At 38.4% G+C, this 20,014-nt stretch overlaps 1 protein-coding gene across 1 annotated transcript in view; it reads right to left on the bottom strand.

Annotated features, from left to right (window-relative positions):
• Nucleotides 1-10,029: 10,029 nt before the first annotated feature.
• Nucleotides 10,030-20,014, bottom strand: part of APLF (aprataxin and PNKP like factor) — a 30,813-nt gene continuing 20,828 nt past the window's right edge. The window contains exons 8-9 of the mRNA XM_070732585.1: nt 16,636-16,665; nt 10,030-10,646 (exon numbers count right to left, since the gene is read on the bottom strand). Coding sequence (XP_070588686.1) covers nt 10,438-10,646; nt 16,636-16,665 — 239 coding nt within the window. The 3' untranslated portion in view covers nt 10,030-10,437. The remainder of the gene's footprint in view (nt 10,647-16,635; nt 16,666-20,014) is intronic.

Here is a 20,014-nt window from a genome sequence, read left to right as displayed (position 1 = left end):
AAGGAGACCTCATAGCTTTAACTCTCTTCTTCTCCCTTTGAGGCATGCAGCATTCCACAAATGGCAGTACTTATTTTACCAATCATTTCAAACTTCATGGACATCAGGTAGTGTCACACAACATCTATCGTTATCCTTTATCATTGGCCTTATTAGGAATGGATGATGGGAGTTATAAACTGGTAACATCCAAAGTGTCATTTATTGCCTATAACTGACATTACTCAGAAAAGTCTGTACCGTTTTGCTCAGGTCAAGTATTTTGCATCTCATTCATTTCTTTTTTCCTTGTATATCCATATTAGAACTGCAGAAAAAACAATTGCTACCAACCTGCCTTCCACTGAGGACCTGTATACTGCACGAGTCAAAAAGAGGGCGGTGAAAATATTTACAGACACCTCACATCCTGGACACAAACTGCTTCAACTCCTAGCTTCAAAATGACGCTATGGAGCACTGCACACCAGAATAATTAAACACAAGAACAGTTTTCCCCCCAAACGCCATTACTCTACTAAACAAATAATTCCCTCAAAATTGTCAAAATACTTACTAAGTCTGTACTACTATTAATCTTCTCACCATTCCTGTTTTTGTCTTTGGGGATTAAAGTTATCAAAGAATCTGTCCATGAGTTTGGCATTTTCCCTAAATTTAAAACCTCATTGAATATTTCTAACATCAGGTCTTTTAAAATGTCTCCTAATTCTTTGTAATATTCTGCCGGGATTCCATCTGGGCCGGGAGATTTATTATTTTTTTGTTTGCGTATAGCTGTTACTAATTCTTCCCTGAGGACGCTGTCAACAGTCCCTACTACAGGAGGACAGAAGAAACATATCTCTTGCTTGTTTTTTCAATTTTTTATGTAAATGTACTGTTTGTCGTTATTGTCTCATTGTATATATGTAAATAAAAATTATTTTATTAAAAAAAATAATCTTCTCGCCATTCCCATTACCCATCTCCTCCCATAAATGATTATGTGACTGTAACTTTGTGTATCCTTACAATTTATATTGACTGGTTCCTAATATGATTTTATTGCTTATTTGTACCTAGATTATCATTAAGCGTTGTACCTTACGATTTTTATCTTTTCTTTTATGTACACTGAGAGCATATGCACCAAGAGAAATTCCTTGTGTGTTCAATCACACTTGGCCAAAAAAAATCTATTCTATTCTATTCTATTCATTTATAAATTTACAGAATAGACATTATTTGGATTTCCTGTGGTCTCAGAAATTTTGGTTTGTTTATATCCTGCCTTTATTATTTTTTACAAATACTGTAACTCAAGGACATGAACATATTCAACACACCTTCCTCCTCCTATTTTCCCCACAACCACCCTGTGGGGTAGATCGGCTGAGAGTGTGACTGGCCCAAAGTTACCCAGCTGACTTTCATGGCTAAGGTGGGACTTGAACTGAGTTTCTTACTCTCCAGCCTGGTGCCTTAACTGCTAGACCAAACTGGCTCTGTTTCTTGAAAGGTAGACAATTGAACTAGACAGAATCGCCAACAAGTAAAAAAAGAAAATAACCAATAAGTATCAGTCATCTAAGTTGAATATTGATTTACTATAGTGATATGATTTCTGAAACATTCTAACAGTGCTATTAGGGAATAATAGTGTGGCTTTCAAGATATTATCAAAAATTCTATTGCTATTTTGTCATGAAAAAAAATTCCCTGCATATCACTTTTTATAATGGGGAATGGGCCAACATATATTTGGTTAAATGAACAGCTGAGAAAAAGCACTTTATCAATAGTTAGGACCTCAGAGTATCTATTGGTAATCCATCCAAAGCCTGTCCATCATGGTTGTAAGTCATGACCATTGTAAATAAGATCACACTCAGTTCATTATGGGTTTCTTTTGCTGAAAACTGGAAGTAATTGCTAATTTTTGGCGAAACTTTGTAAAAAGTCGCCACACACCTGAAAACAGCTATAAATATGGGCTAGTTGCTGAACATCCAACATACAGTTATGTGATATCAGAGATGAGGGAGGAGGGAGGTCATCAGAACTTTGGAACTGAATTGTAAATACCATCACAGAGGTCTGTGATAATGAAGGGTTGCTAAGCAACCAGCCACAAATCAAAACTACCTGTAGTTAAGAGATGAAATGACATTCAAAGCTGATGTTATTTTCAACACCACGTTCTTGTTATGTACTGCTTGATGCATTGATGTTTGAGAGAAAACATCAAAACAAGCAGCATGATAAATCTGATTTCACTCAGATCACAATATCTGATATGTATATTCAAAAGGAAAAAAAAGATTGAAATGCTGTACAGAATCTTGAAAGCAGAATAAAACTTTTATATTTGACAACAACATCAAATAAACTATGACAAGCCTTAAGACTTCAATAGTATTGCACTCTATCTCTGATCCTGTTGAATAAAGACTGGCCAAGGGGGGGGGGAGAGTCAAATTGGGAAATAATTTGGAATCCCTACATGGGCAAAAGTGTGAAGTCTAATCTTCAACCCCTTTGAACCTTATCTAATCTTATCCAGGTGCAAACTATCAATCCTAGAAGATTCCTGTGTGTAGGCTTGTGCAATAAAACAGCTAACTGAACTCTTCATATATGAATCTGGTTGATCACACCTGACATATTCATATACTTCAAAAATAACAATTTTCAATTCCCTTTCCTGTTAAGAATTTTTTAAAAAAATATTTGTAAGCCACTTGGAAGGAAGGAATAAAGATTTCCCTCTTTATTTTTATTTGGAGAAGAAAGTGGAGAAGAACCGCAGCTCTAAAATTTTACTTCTTATGGCTGTGCCTTTCAATTTAATGTCTTTTATAGAGGCCTCAATTCTTTGTCCAATTGTTATGTTCCTCCATTGTTGCAACAAAGAAAAGTATGTCATAGTTGACTGAAAAGTAATGCTTCCAATATTGTAAGCCACCAACAGATTATGGGTGGGGCCGTTGTTGTAATAAAAGGATGTGCTGCAATTATAATAAATTGGAAACTGGCAATGAACCCTTTAACAAATATGACTGATTGCTAAATAAATCGCTACAATTGAAACTCATTGGTAAATGCAGTTTGTTTTTAGTGATGATGTATTGACCTATGTACTTTGTGTTTCTGGACCATAAAATGTGAAGCTATTAAATTGGAAAGAACTGACATGTGATTAAAAGCCAAGCAGATGATCTCTGACAGCAATCAATGAGTTTCATATGAGAAATATTAACTAAATAAGAACATCAGTGCATCACTCAGAGAAATGCTCGTCAAGCTTGGCAGTTCACAGAAATGTGTGGGTCACATTATTGATGGTCTCAATATCAGAAACTTTGTATGTTGACAGTATAGATAAAATCTTTAAAAGCCGGTAATTTGCAACCAATTGTTGTCATGCTACAATGAAAATGGTGAATCATGACAGTAGGGAAACTTCAGCTCATCACTAGGAGCCAGAAAGAAAATGTTAATTTATGGAATGTAAGTCCATCCAATAGGCAATTACAGCCACTCATGCCCTCATCACCTCGAGGCTCGACTACTGTAATGCTCTCTACATGGGTCTACCTTTGAAAAGTGTTCGGAAACTTCAGATTGTCCAGAATGCAGCTGCGAGAGCAATCATGGGCTTTCCTAAGTATGCCCATGTCACACCAACACTCCGCAGTCTGCATTGGTTGCTGATCGGTTTCCGGTCACAATTCAAAGTGTTGGTTATGACCTATAAAGCCCTTCATGGCATCAGACCAGAATATCTCCGGGACCGTCTTCTGCTGCACAAATCCCAGCGACCAGTTAGGTCCCACAGAGTTGGCCTTCTCCTGGTCCCGTCGACTAAACAATGTCATTTGGCAGGACCCAAGGGAAGAGCCTTCTCTGTGGTGGCCCCGAGCCTCTGGAACCAACTCCCCCCAGATATCAGAGTTGCCCCCACCCTCCTTGCCTTTCGTAAGCTCCTTAAAACCCACCTCTGTCGTCAGGCATGGGGGCATTGAGATATTCCCTTCCCCCTAGGCTTATAAAATTTATGCATGGTATGTCTGTATGTATGATTGGTTTCTTGAATTGGGTTTTTTTTTGGTTTTTTTACATTACAGTAGTCCCTCGCTCTATCGCGCTTCACCTGCCGCGGCTTCACTTCATCGCGGGTTTTGAAGTCAGCTTCATTTGAATGATTTTACCACACAAACAAGCGCTAGAATCCCCCAGCGGGACTCCCAAATGATAAGCAGGGCGGGGACTGAGCTCCGGCGGAGGCCCGTCCCCTCGTTCGATCCCCCTCGCCAGTGCCGAAAGGAAAAAAAAGAAAGGAACGCGACGCGGCGGGGATTTCCAGACTGGGCTCGAGGGCGGAAGAGGAAGTGCTCGAGGGCGGAAGAGAGAGAGAGAGAAAAAAAGAAACAGTCGGGGCAGCTCACCAGGGACTTTACAGCCGGGGCAAGGCAAAAAACACAACATTTGGCCGAACTTCTGCAAAGAACAGAGTAAGTAGTAGTGGGGGGGGAAGGTTAGCCGGCCGTTGCTCGCCTCCAGGCATCCGGAGCTGGTGGGAAGGAGGATAAATTCCCCATCGCGGATTTCACCTGTCGCGGCAAGGTCTGGAACGTAACTCCCGCGATAGGTGAGGGACTACTGTACTTTTAATATTAGATTTGTTCATAGTCTTTTTGCTGTTGTTAGCCGCCCCGAGTCTACGGAGAGGGGCGGCATACAAATCTAATAAATAAATAAATTACAAAGTTGGATTTCAGTGTCCTAACCCATTGCTTTAGAGTTCAGACTTGGCACCATATTATTTCCACTTTTTCTTCAAACCGAAGAAACATTTTTATGGAGCATCTATTTCACCCAAATGAAGTGGTGGAAAATATTGTCAAAGTCAGGCTGGAGAGACAAAATGCTTTAAAAAGTACATCATCATCAGAAATTTGGAGAATTGTGATTAGATGGAAAAATAAATACACCGTGTGCACAATTATTAGGCAAGTTGAGTATTTTGACCATATCATCCTTTGTATGCATATTTGCCACGTTCAAGCTATATAAACTTGAATGCTTAGTGAATATAAGCAGGTGATGTGGCCTAAGGATTTCAATACCCTATATCAAGGTGTGCATAATTTATTACACAGATTCGTTTCCTCAGGCAAAATGGGCTAAAAAAGAGATTTAACTGACACTGAAAAAAATAATTTAATTCTGCATACTAGGTGTTGCCAATAATTGTGCACACATAGATATTCTCCTAAGAAAGCCATAACCTCACTTTTACTTTCTTAAATATTCAGGTTTGAGGTTTATTTACATTTTGTATGGACCAAGAGAACTGTAGTTGTTCAATAATAAAATTAATACTCCAAAATACAACTTGCCTAATAATTGTGCCCAGTGTACATGTATCAGAAAAGTTAATTTCAAGGATTATTTCTCTTAAAATCTCTTTCTCTCTCACACACACATATTCAAGACAGCAAATATAAACCTACACTTTTCCGCTATGTTGTACAGCAGAGGCAAAACCAAGAAATCTCACTCAAAAAGTAGAGAAAGTAAAAGATGATTAAAGGATATGTAGTTTGAAGACATGGTGCATACACTATGGTTGCTTCAGCTCCCTTTTCCCCCAAACTCTGCAAATCTAGTAATGAGCAGATTTCTTTTTTTAAAAAATATACCAGTTAGTTAAAAACATCTTGACAGATCACCTTATCCAATAACAAATTGGTAATTGTGATTTGCTTCAGTAGAACAGACTGTCACCAAATATTGAAATAGATCACAGCAATTCTCTTGGTCACTTCTTTCCGTGCTACAGAAATTCATGGAAAAGAACAGGAGGAAAGAGAGTACAGAGGGTCATGGTTGTAAGCATCAGGAAATTCAGCTGCTATCAGGATAAATAAAAGTCAGTGAGACCAGAGAAATCAATATTGCAAAACCAGACTTGCTCTTATCTGGGGAAAGAGAAAATGTGGTCTGTTGAAAAGTAATTGCCCCTTCTTCTGTTAATGAAAGAAATCACACTTTCTTGCAAAAGGACTCAAATAAAAAGTACAAAAATTAAAATTTATATACTATATTAGCTCAAGCTCCAGGCTTCAATGCAAAAGCATTATACTCCCACAATACAATGAAGACTAGCACTGCAATTAACAGCTGATAGATAGCAATGTTATCTGTAGGAATATTAAGTGTTAAGTGTATATTCCATTGTCTTGGAATACTTTTGCTTAATTATATAAAATCATCCAAGCAAGGAAGAGTTGATAAGACATAATCTATGACCCATTTATCTGTGAGTAATAGTGCTCCTTTTCTTTCAGATAAAACTCTTACCCAAGACTGACACTCTCAGTATGAAGTTGTTGAATTGGACAATGCCCCCCTGCAAAAGACATTAAAACTGCAAAATTAATTAAAATGATGGAACAATTCTGACACTAAAGTTAATGCTCACCATGCCTACATTCTGGGCACCTTTCCAAAAGTGTAACAACTGCTGGTTTCAAAGGCATGGCCTTCTAATGGAGGTTTTCACACTGGGTCCCATAAAGCCAAGGGATCCACAAGATCTGAATGGATTCCATGGAAAAGGGGGAAGGGGAATTCTCTGCAAGCAACTAAGAGAGAGAAAACTGTTTTTTAAAGGAACTCTTAAAAATAATTTCTCCACAAGGGACAAAGATTTAGTCATTTGTAGAAAAGGTTCTGTTCCACCAGTTCCTTGCAGAGATTTATAAGATGCACCAGAGTATAAGACACACCTTAGTTTTAGGGGAGGAAAATAAGGAAAAGAATCTGCTTACCAGACATTCATCTGGCTAGCATCCCTAGTGTGTTCAGTTTCAGCACATTATTTTATCCCCTGGTTAGGGCTTTAAAAAAAAACCTTATTTGGGGAGAGTAACAATGAAAGAGCTTGCAAGCCAGTAAGAGCTGGGGACATTGTTAGAACCTATTAGGGCTGGAAAGAAAAATTCTGAGCAAGTAGAACAATGAAAAAAAAATTGCAAAGACTTAAGGCTTGGAAAACATTCTTAGCAGAGAATAACAATGAAAGATCTTGCAAGCCGGTAAGAGCTGGGAGCATTGTTGGCACCTGGTATGGGATGGAAAGAAACATTTGGAGCAAGTAGAACAATAAAAAAACCTACAAAGACAGGGTTTGAAAAACATTATTCAGAGAGTAATAGTGAAAGAGCTTGGAAGCAGGTAAGTACTGGGAACATTATTAGCACCTGATTAGGCTGGAAAGAAACATTTGGAGCAAGTTAGAGCAATGGAAAAAACTGCAAAGACAGGGCTTGGAAAACATTCTTAGCAGAGAATAATAATGAAAGAGATTGCAAAAAGTAAGAGCTGGGAACATTGTTAGCACCTGGTTAGGGCTGGGGGGAAAAAGCTTTTAAAAAAAAGCAGTATTCAGAGTATAAGTCACATCCGAGTCTTTGGAGAAGGGCGGCATACAAATCTAATAAATAACAATAATAACAATAACAACAATAATAATAATAATAATCATCATCTGAATTTTTAGCCTCTTTTAGGGAGGGAAAAAGTGCATATTATACTCCGAAAAATACGGTAGTTTAAAGAGGAAAGCTTGTTAGCTAACTTTCAGAAGCCCCCTTTGTTAACCAGAGATTCTGAGGATTTTTTTGTTTTAGCAAACATGTTCTGCAAAATGAAGAAGTTTAAAAAACCCTGCTCTAACAACCTGATTAAATGGGTACAGACAGTTGTGACCAAACTTTGAATTACTGGCAGCCATTTTAAAACACATTTACACAATGAAATTGTATGTGCTAATTCTATTACATAAACTGTTTGGGAGGTTTTTTGCTCCCATCTTTCCTTTCTGCCTAGTTAATCCTTCTGCACCCTAGATATTTTGGAATGTAAGACAAATTATTCCACGAGGAGACATCTATTGAAAAGGAAATTTGTATAGTTGTTTCATTAGAAATGTTGAAAACATAAACAATATTTGAGTTAATCAGGCAGTGGATATGAGTCTGATGTACATAGACACTTATGTTTTATAGATAAACCGGAAAACTCTATCCTAATTTATTTCATTATACAAGTGATATCATTTTATCTTTTTTGGTAAATGGCAGTTAATCAGAGTTAATGTTAATTATCTCAATAATAGTTTGAAATATTTAAAGGTTTTAGGTTGAATTTTTATTCCTTTATTATAGCATAAAATTCCTAGGGAACGTTCTCCACTAAAAAAAATTGGACCAAATCCCTTTTTTTTGCATAAATTAAACATAGATTTCCATTCAGTAATTAATACGAGATGTGATGAGATTCACTTCAATTCACTGTATTTTATGATGTCTTTTTTATTCCTTCATATTACAAATATAGTTCCTATCACATAACTTTATTTGGCAGAAGCAGCCTTTGATCTTTCACTGTGCAAAATAAAACTGCGTATTGGAAAAGGCAGTTTTTACTTTCCATGTGTTATTTATTTATACACACGCACATTTATTTAAAAATTGGGGCTATTGAATCATTTTTCTTTTTGCTGAAAATACCATATAGTAACTCAACAAACTATCTGGTGCAGCCATACTGAACATTCCAAATGACTTGAGCTGGATGAGATTTCTAGAAATGGCATATACACTATACTTTGATTTTTATTCCAATCACATCACATTGACATTTTTCTTTTAGGTTTAAGAACTGCCTTTTTATGTTATGAACTCTAATTTTGCATTTAATTTCTTAGCTGAGAATATTTTAAAAAAATATAATGCATTAAATTATCATCCCTTTCCCCTTATCAATTCATTACTGTTCTATGTACCATATTATATATTACTCAAAAATATTTCATGAGAAATTGAATGATTCCTCAAATGCCTAAATAGAACCATAGAAGTAATTTGCAATGAGGATAAAACATCACAATATACTAGATTAAAAATCTTGCTCAAATTCAAATTTCCCTCAGTCCTAAATATTCAATAAGCTGATACAAATGGGGCAATTAATGCTTATTTGTCTCAGCCAGTTAAGATGGGCAACATACATTGTGCTGGAACAACTTTAATTTTCTAATTGTGTCCCTTTGCATCTTATATTTCTTACACCTTCCTCCCTATGAGAGACGAATGTTTTATTTGCTCCTCTCCTATTACTATAAGTTATTTCTCTTTTTTGATTCTTTCAAAAGGAACAAATGGAATTGTCCCCACCCTAATAATGTTTTAGTACTGAGAATGGGAGTGGGAGAATAAACAATATTTTCTTTTCTTTTATCCCATGAGTTAAATAGAATAAAAAATAAATTGTGCATACCTCTTAAAACCACTATTAAAAGCTCTGAAAACAAAGCTCAAATAAAATAAAGCTTGCAGTATTCTTTTTGTGACTTGGAAACTGTCCAAAAAACACTGGCTAGATTCCCACCTTACTCTAAGCCACAAAGTCCAGAAATGCTGAATTTGCACAACATGAGGTGCCAAAATCATACAAATCATGCTATGGTTTAACACAAGACACGAAGAGCTACTGACTCCCGACTCTTTAAATATAAGATTCATAACTGTAAGGGTCTTGCAATACAGTTCTGACTTAAGAAAGTACTATACTTTGGAAACTAATGTCTGTCAAAGTTTACTGTTGCACTCTTTGCCTCTCCCTTCAGCAATTTGCCTCTGTGCAGCTTTAGTTTCACTTTCATTTTAGAATGTGAGCTTGCCAGCAACTTCAATCTATCAGCTGAGTGTCCGGAGGCAGATAATTAGTGGCTTGTGCTAATCAGGCTCTGCTGCTATTTGCTGTAAGGAAGTAAATTGTTGACAGGCAGAGACCAAAGAGTAGGGGTGGCTGCATGGGGCTACATTTGGTGTATGTCCAAGTTTTCACCTTCTTTGGGGGGTAAAGGTGTATCTTATACTCCTAAAAATACGGTAATTGTCTTTCAGAATAAATTTATATACTTTCTTCTCAAATAGAAATCCCATTTATAATGTTAAACAATATATTATAAGAAAATGCAGTCACTAATTATAGTTTATTATCAATCTGACAGAATAAAGAAATTAAATCCAAACTAGTGCAATTATCAATATTTGTCCATATGTGCAATGAAATGTGTTAATACAAAGTTTAGGAAAACATTCATCATTTTAAGTCACAAAGCCATATCTATCACCACAAAAAATATATTAATCCAGCAATCTTAAGTGTACTCCCTAACACGTAAGATTTTTTCACAAGCATTATCAACTATGGAGTCATGAAATTTTGAAAATGTACATATATAATCCGATTTTATGGAGTAAACTGAAGTAAGTCACTATTTAAAAAGTGACATTATCACCTAATGGAATACATGTTTCATATTTTGAATGAGACTTTATAAACTAATATATAAAGTTTATAAACTGAAGTTGAATGCACTTAGTTCTTCGTTTTAACAAAATTCTGTGCTTCTTTGAGAAGCATGTCCATCTCTTCAACATCATTGTCTTGACAATCTGGTTCCCAATCAGAATCTTCATCAGTAGGATCACACTCTTCCTCCTCTTCATCATCTATAAAACTGTCATTCAAGTCGTATTCATTTGCTTCACCATCATCATCATTCTCATCCACAAGATCACTTCTTACTATATAATTTTCAACAATAGAAAAATAAAATCTTGGGTTTCAGTATCCAATACAAAATGAGAGTAAGATACCATGTCTTATGAACTGAATTTTATAAGTTCAGATTTACAAATAAATGTGTTTTTTCTACCAATATAGAAAAACAATTTGAACAGGCGAGAAAAAAGTTATTAATAGGAACTGCACAAAAATATGTACTCTAAACTGATGGAGCCTTGCCTCTTCAATCTAATTAGTGAAACAAGAGAACAGGTCCACTGCAGGCAGGGATTGCTGCTCTTGCTACTACTGATGTGCTTCGTGTGCGGTTCTGGGTGACCAGATTTTGCTTCTGCACAAGATTTTAGCATATATTTTTTTGTTTCCGTGTATGCGCATTAATGCTCTTCAATGCAAATTCAAATTCTGATTTGGAAAGTCTATTTGATCTTATCTCAATTTCTAGACAAATTTGAAAATCCATTTTTATGAACAAAAGCTAATTGAATTGTCATTATTCCACATTGATGGCTACCAAATTCCTATTGGTTTTCTTGTGGCCTAGTGTTATGAAAGGCAATAAATAAATGTTTAATATCATTATATCAACTAAAAGCCATTTGACTTTTTTCTTCTGAGTCTAGCATTCACAGTCTTACCAGCCAGTATTTCTTGCTAGCATTAACTGGAGAAATTGTGATTTTCTAGTAGCGAGGACTTGTAGTACTATTTTAAATATTATCTGGCATTGTAACAATAATAGTTACTTATGAAAATCTGGTATTTTGGATTCATATTTAGGCATTATTGGCCTGAAAGCATATTTTAATCTCAGTGTCTTTGGTTTCAATTTCTACTTTACAAATCGGAAATTTGCAAACTACTGAAAAAAAATAACTTTGCACAGTGCTAATGATAGTGAGACCTTACACATTCAATGTAATAGATGTAATATTGTCATATTTAGAAAAGTCTCATTTAGATGAGAAGCGTCAAGATATGTATATATTGTATTATTCTAGGTTAGTCAAAGCTGGTTTTAAATTTTTTGTCAGTTTAGTTTTCTTTCCTAAGGCTCTCCTAAAAAAAAAAAAAGAATTACCACTCACGTAGTCCTTAACTTATAACAATTCATTTAGTGACTATTCAAAGTTACAATGGCACTGAAAAAGTGCATCCCCTTGTTCATGTGATCAAAATTCAGCTCCTTGGCAACTGGTTTGCATTTAGGGCAGTTGCAGTGTCCCAGAGTCACATGATCAACTTTTGCAACCTTCTGACAGGCAAAGTCAATGGGGAAGCCAGATTCACTTAACAACCTTGTTGCTAACTGAACAAATGCAATAATTTATTTAACTATTGTGGCAAGTAAAGTCGTAAAATGGGGCAAAACTCAGTTTAAAAATGTCTCACTTAGCAACGTAAATTTTGGGCTCAATTGTGGTCATAAGTCAAGGACAACCCTGTATACAAAAATGATTCCATTTCCCAAGCATCTCAATATGAATTTCATGTTGTTGTTGTTTTCTCTAAAGATACATATAAGTCAGATATCCTGGAGTGAAAATGCTCAAGTCTAGGGTCAATGCAGTGTCTACCAGGAGATTTTGGAGTACGTCATGCTTCTTTCTATAGACAAGTTTTATGCTTACTTCAACTTTCCAGCAGGACACGGCACCTGCCTACACTACCCAAAAAATCAAAACCTGGTTCAATGACTATGGGATTACTGTGCTTGATTGGCCAGCAAACATGCCTAACCTTAGCCTCAGAGAGAATCTATGGGGCATTGCCAAGAGAAAGATGAGAGACATGAGACCTAACAATGCAGAAGAGCTGAAGGCCGCTATTGAAGCATCCTGGTCTTTCATAACATCTTAGCAGCACCACAAGCTGATAGCTTCCATGCCATGCCGCATTGAGGCAGTAATTGCTGCAAAAAGGGCATAAACCAAGTACTGAGGCATGCTTTATACTTTTCAGAAATCTGATATTGTTCTATGTACAATCCTTGCTTTATTGATCTAATTTTCTGAGATGGTGGATTTGGGGGTTTCATGTGCTGTACCCACAATCATCACAATTATTACAATTGTTACAAAACATAGCTTGAACTATCTTGCCTTGCATGTTATGAGTATCTCTCATATATTAAGTTTCACCTTTTAAATTGTATTACTGAAATAATTAACTTTTGCACAATATTCTAATTTTTTGAGTTTCACCTGTATGTGAAATGCAAAACATAAGCTCCCGCTTTTGATAAGCTTTTTAACCTTCAGAAGAAACACTAGGAAGTAACAGACAAGTGAGTGAGTTGATCACAATTTTGCTCTGCTAATCCCATTTTATTTTTCATTCATTGTTTTGCCTGAAACGATACAGTTGGCAAGAACAAGCAATCGGGAACAGAATGTGATTACATCTTCTACTATCTTAGAAAAGAGAACATCTTGTATGCTAGATGATGAAAAACTCCAAGTCCCCTTTGTTGCATTCTAATGTAATCAAGACCTCTTTCACTCCTGTTACGTTTTCTGCCCTCTCTATCCTTTCGTAAGTCTGGCTGCCTCTCTCCTCACCACTGCATCACTGCTTCCTCTACAGTACCAGCATTTCAACAGAATATAAAGAAGCATTATCTTCTTTCCTCTTCTTGCCTGCTTTACAATTTCAAGAGCAACTATCACTTTCCTTCCTCTGCAGAGTGAAACAAATAATCTCATTTAGTTAATTTTCTCTCTCTTTCCATCTTAGCTAGCTCTATTTGAACGTCACTTCTTTGAAGCACTTTTAACAGCTAACTACTGAGCTGCTAATATACTGTAATTTTACAAATAATAATAATAAAACTCAATTTCCGTAAATCCTTTGATTTCATCTCTGTTGCAGACTTAACATCTTATATGAACGTTCCTTCTTTGGACAAATGATCCAAAATTACTTGTTTTGTGTTCTTTTTTTACAAGGATGTTAACTTTGCAGCCTGACATGGCCTGAATTCAAATTGATATGGATAAGTATTTCTCTAGCACAGTGTTTCCCAACCTTTTTTGAGCCGCGGCACATTATTCACATTTTCAAAATCCTGGGGAACACTGAAAGGGGGGGGGGGTGGCTAAAGAAAAGTTTTGACAAAAAAAAAATCTTCCTCCATTTCGCTCTATTTCTCCCTCACTCTTTCTCTCTCTTCCTTCCTTCCCTTCTTTCTCTTTCTCCATCCCTCTTTCTTTCTTCCTCTCTCTTTTGCTCTCTTTCTCTCTCCCTCCTTCCCTCCCTATATGTCTTTCTCTCTCCCTTGCTCTCTCTGCCTCTCTTGCTATCTCTCTTTCATTCTCTCTCTTTTTCTCTCTCTTGCTATCTCTTTCTCTCTCTCTGTCTCTCTTTCTTTTTCTCTGTCTCTCTTTCTCTCTCTCTTGCTAGCTCTTTCTTTCTCTCTCTTTCTCTTTCTCCGTCTCTCTCTCTCTCTGCCTCTCTTGCTATGTCTCTCTTGCTCTCTCTCTCTCTCTCTCTGCCTCTCTTGCTATGTCTCTCTTGCTCTCTCTCTCTTTCTCTCTCTTCCTTTCTTCTCTGCGAAGGCCGGCAAAGGTTTTTCTTATTTTAAATGTTCCGGGTGGCAGGGGGATGCGGAGCCCGCACGCACACACCCCCGATATTCCAAATCCTGCCTCAGCTGCATGCAAGAGGGGCCGGGCGGGCGTTAGCAGCCCGATGAGGACGAGAAGCCGCTGCAGCCACCCCCAATCCCCCCCCTTCCCTGGGTACCTTCCAAAGGCCCCTGGAAAAAGGCAGGAGGTAGCAACGAGGCGCGAGGACAAGCAGGCAGCTTGGCGGAGGGGAAGCGCTGACGGGCTCTCCTCCTTCCCCACCCCCGCGCTTCTCTCCCGCCCTGGCTTTTGCTTCGCCCGCAGATTTCCCCGCAGTTCAAAAGGAGGCAAGAGGTGGCCTGGATGAAATTGCGGGGAAATCATGGGGCGAAGCAAAAGCCAGGGTGGGAGAGAAGTGCGGGGGTGGGGAAGGAGGAGAGCCCGTCAGCGCTTCCCCTCCGCCAAGAGGTTATTGCCGCCGCCTCTGCCTCCACTCAGGCAGCCATCGTGGTTGAGCTGAGCGAGAGGAAAAGGCGCGGTGACCACGGTGGCTCCCTGAGTGGAGGCAGAAGCGGTGGCAATAACCTCTGTGCTTTCTACGGCAGCGTGGCTGAGCTGGACGGAGGGAAGCGACAGCTCCCACTCGAGGAACCCACGGCAACGGGCGACGGCTTGGTGAGAGGCGACGGCGGGAGACACAGGCGATGGGAGGAGAGGGAACTAGGAAGCGACTGTGAAGCCCAAGACCATCCACAGGACGACACTCAGGCAGGGGCGCTGGCAGCGCCCCGCCCAGCTGGAGTTTCTCGCGGCACACCTGGCCATGTCTCGCGGCACACTACTGTGCCGCGGCACACCGGTTGGGAAACGCTGCTCTAGCACAACAGTGGTTCTCTTTCTAAAAATCATATCCCTGAAAGGAAATTATATGATTAAGTCATGAGTTCAGGTTTAAAAACAAGACAGCAGCAACAGTGCAGTTACCTGATTATGTTACCGCAACAACTTTTTCAGCTATAAAAATAAGCACATTTCAAAACGTTTGTCCCACTTTCAAGAAAACATTTATTCACTCTTACAATAAAACTTTTAAGTTAATGCTCATCCTTCTCAGCCTCAACTAAGTAAATAAATTTTATAAATTAATATCATATGTGCTCTCAATGCTAAAATGTTTGGAGGAAATACAAATTCTCAATTCTTCCTTTCCCCAAAAAAATTATGGAATAAAACTGCTATTGGTACTTTGGCTTCCAAATAGCAAATTATTTTTAAAAGTTATATGTATTGTGGATATTTGGATACATTATAGGTCATTTCTATAACTGATATAACTGAGTCTAGCAAGCCACAAGAAACGTATTTTAAAAGGTCACTATTTCAAGTTGTTATTGTTCAAACTGCTTGCAAAATAAACCAAATGTCAAATCCAAGCATTACATTAAATCAATCTCTTTTTACCCAAGAGTACTGGTATACTTACAAAAATGATCTCTATGAACACATTAAAATATATCATTATTCACATAAGGGGAACTTCTTTAACTTCTTTACAGGTTAGTCTTCGACTCATGGCCACAATCAAGCCCAAAATTTTCATTGCTAAACAAGGTAGTTTATTAAGTGAGTTTTGCCACATTTTATGGTCTTTTTTGCTACAGTGAACTGAATCACTGCAATTGTTAAATGACTCGTGGGGTTGTTAAATGAATTCCACATTGATTTTGCTTCATAGAAGCTAGCTGAAAAGATTACAAATGGTGATTCCATGACCTTGATACAGTGTAAAGGTCACCAATTTATCCAGTTGCCAAGTGCCCCAAGTTTGATCATGAGATCATAAAACAATTTTATGATTGAAAAACAATCCTAAGTCATTTTTTTCACTGCCATTATAACTTCGATCACTAAATGAATGATTTTAAGTTGAGGACTACCTGTGCAAAGCACATGTGCCCAGCACATCTATATGATGTTAGGATACTGAGAAAAATGAACTTCCTATAGAATCTCTGAACAGTATCAAACAAACTAGGACTTCCCCTCCACGCCATTTTATCTTTGTTTTACAATGATAGATTCAGACATTTTTATACTACTGTGTTTCCTCGAAAACAAGCCCTCCCCAAAAAATAAGCCCTCTCCCGAAAATACCATTTTCTCTGGTTAAGGTTAGGGAGATAGAGCTGGAAATCAGGTAAGATGGCAAGAGGAGCCCCATCTTCTGTCCCATGCCCCAAAATAATATGACCTCCCTGAAAATAAGGCCAAGTGCTTATTTTGGTGTTCCAAAAAATATAAGCCAAGGTCTTGTTTTCAGGGAAACACAATAATTTATCTGGGTAGGATTGTGACCAAAGCTAATTACAGAATTTCCCTATGCTTATACACCAGGGCTTTTTGAAATCCTACAGAATCTCACCTTTTGATCTTGTCTGCCTTCTTTCAGATTCTAGAGAAAAGAAAAAGAAATTATTATCAATAAAACAACCCAAACTGCTGTGAATTTTATTAAAACTTAAAACTGAAAGGGAACATCTGTAAAAATTCTCCTACTTAGCTGCACCTCTTTGGAGGAGTTCTAACCATTCTCTTATTACCACCAAATACCAGGAAAAGGCTTTGTAACTTTATTTATTTTGGTTCACTGAACAGCCAAACATGTTCTGAATCAAGGCCCTTTCATCTTATGCATCCATAGTGATATTTAATCAATAATTCTTGAAAATTTTATTCCTGACTCATACCATAGCCACAATAATGGGCAGCCAAAGTTTTTACTGCCACACTGTGGGTGTGGCTTATTTTGTGGATGTGGCTTAATGGTCATGTGACTGGGTAGGAATGGCTTTCCGGCCATGTGACCAGGTGGGAGTGAACTGAATGATCATCATCAAAGTAGCAAATCTGGCAAAGGGCAAATTTCACAGAATGCATGTGACTATAAAGTAAAAACTTGGAGTTGGAATGTAAACATTGCTTTGCAATTGGCACACTGAGAGACAGCATTCAAACCATATAAAGTAATGACAGCCTGGATGAACTTGATTGTTCACACTTGAAAAGAAATATGCAAATAAGTACTTACAATTGATACTAACACCATTGATTTTTACAGGAAATAGCAGATGATAGGACTTTGGGAGAAAACAATTGTTTTCATTTTATCATAGCTGACAACTAGTTAATCCTCTGTCCTTTACAGCAGCGTTTCCCAACCGGTGTGCCGCGGCACACTAGTGTGCCGCGAGACACAGCCAGGTGTGCCGCGACAGCTCCAGCTGGGCGGGGAGCTGCCGGTGCCTCTGACCTCCCAGCTCCTGCCCGATGCCGCGGTTTCTGGCGCTCTCCGGCTGCGCCCCAAAGAAGGAAGGCAGGAAGAAGGAGAGCTTCATTCTTCGTGCCTTTTTCCCGCCTTCAATGGCATCGGCGGCAAGTGTCCTTTGGGGCCCGGCGGGAGGGCACTGGCAGCGGAAACAGGCTGCCGGCTGTAGTGGCCCCGGGCACCGTTCCCTGTAGGCTGCGCATGCCAACGCACCCCAAAATGCCCTCCGTGCACCCTTTTCCAGGGGCGCGCAGAGAGCCGCGGCCACCCGCCCGCCTGCCCGATTTCCCTCCGCGCGGCTGGGGACGCGGATCCACCGCCCTCGCCAGCCCGATCTCCCTCCACCCGAGTGGGGAGGTGGATTCGCCGCCCCCGCCAGCCCGATTTCCCTCCACCCGAGTGGGGAGGTGGATTCGCCGCCCCCGCCAGCCCGATTTCCCTCCAGTGGCTGATCTCCCTCCGTGTGGGGGGAGGGCCACGAACCGACAACCGCGGGCTGTCCGTCCGTGTTGGGTGGTGCAGGGCAGGCACAGGCAGCCCCAGGGGAGAACAAGGGAGGGAGAGAAAGGAAAGAGAGAGAAAGGGAGGGAGGGAGGGAGGGAGAGAAAATTGAATGAAGGAGGGAGAGAAAGAAAGAGTAAGAAGTAGAAAGGATAGAGAAAAAGGAAGAGAAAGGGAGGGGGAGAAAGGAAAGAGGGAGGAAGGGGGGAGAGAAAGAAGATATGAAGGAGGGAGAAAAAGAAAGAGATAGAAAGGAAAGAGGGAGAGAAAGGAATGAGAGAGAAAGGGAGGGAGAGAAAGGGAATGAAAGAAGGAGAAGGGGTGAGAGATAGAAAGGATAGACAGAAAGGGAGAGAAAGGAAAGAGAGAAAGGGAAGGAGAGGAAGGAAAGAGAGATGAGAGAGGAAGGAGGAGACAGAAAGAGAAGGAAAAGAGAAAGAAAGAGGGATGGAGAGAGAAAGGAATGAAGAGAGAGAAAGAGGGAGGGAGAGAGAAATAGAGCGAAAGGGAGGAAGAGAGATTTTTTTTATCCAAACTTTTTTTAGCGCCCCCCCCCCCAATGTTCCCCAGGATTTTGAAAATATGAAAAATGTGCCGCGGCTCCAAAAAGGTTGGGAAACACTGCTTTACAGGGTAAGAACTTGCACACTTCCTCTCATGCCAACTTAGGTTGTAAAGGATATTGAAGTGTTTTTAGAATGAAGGAGTCTCTTACTACTAAGCAAAAATTTGTGACAAAAAGGGCCCCAGATGCATAATACTGTTTTTTATTGGGATTAAGGGTGTTAAAGGCTCTCTTCTGCTATGGCAAATGTATACTTTATTATTTTCAAGCAATTTCTATGGACATGACTGAACTATAGCTGGCCAGAGACACTCATACAGGTGTGCCTAATAAAAAAAGCATCCTGGCAAAAAAATTACAAAATCAAAGTCACACTCCTTTTTCATCTATCTCATCCTGTATTTTAAAAAAGGTAGCCATGCTCATCATTTTGACTTTTTTTATACCCTTCCCCTGCCTGCAAAAGTTGCCCTGTATCTTTCTTATTAAGCTCCTTTCTTAGCAAGCTCCTTTTATATATATTGATACTGCAATAGTTTTACTCCAGTCACACGAAGAATAAAATCTCTTGTGTGTAATTATATTTAAAGTATCAGTGATATTTTATATGGAGTCCAAATGTGTTACCATAATTTAATTACATCAAAACTATCCAATTTAGTTTTTTAAATCCCTGCTGCAAAATCCCTGATGAGTATCTAATTCCACATTAAGATTAGAATCTGGTATAATTTTTGTAGAGTCTCACATACAGCTTTGCTGCCTAAAATTTTGGCTCATATTAGTTTTCATTCATAGTTGCCTGAGTTCTTTAATCTTGTGAATTTATATCATTATGGAAGGCAGTTAGTAATCTATAGCAGCTTTAAATTTTACAGCTTAACAGCTGCCTCATTTGGCTCTAAGAAAGTTTGGTTAAACTTGAAGCAATTCATCCTTGACAACATAATTCAATATATTTTAAATATAATTCTCCACTCTTATCATAACTGAGCATCTTATATCCTTCTCTCTTGCTTAGTTATTACATTCTGCCAACTTATGGAAAGTCCTTACATCTGCTTGATTTAATATTCTGCTGGATGGGAAAATAAACAATTTTGCCGTGAATTCTTTTTGTTTAGCTTACCAATTGGACCTAAAAGTGCTCCTAGTAATTCAAAGGTATGGCAGCTCAGGAGAGAGCCCTGTTTGTTAGCTGGCAAGTAATTTGAGATTTCCAGAATGCTCACCAAACTTTTTCCAAATTACATGTTTGTTCAATTTTTAATATCTGTTAATTTTACAAAAATATATTTAATGTATTATGTTAGTATAGTTTAAATAAGCAAAATTATTTTTGATTGTTTAATTTATAGTCAAAAGCTAAATCAAACTACCTAAACTATAATAAAAAACTTCCAAAATCAC

Source organism: Erythrolamprus reginae, chromosome 1 (assembly GCF_031021105.1).
Source record: "Erythrolamprus reginae isolate rEryReg1 chromosome 1, rEryReg1.hap1, whole genome shotgun sequence".
Classification (NCBI taxonomy): Eukaryota; Metazoa; Chordata; class Lepidosauria; order Squamata; family Dipsadidae; genus Erythrolamprus; species Erythrolamprus reginae.
The sequence above is the reverse complement of the archived record's forward strand: the minus strand, read 5'-3'. Positions and strand labels throughout refer to the sequence as shown.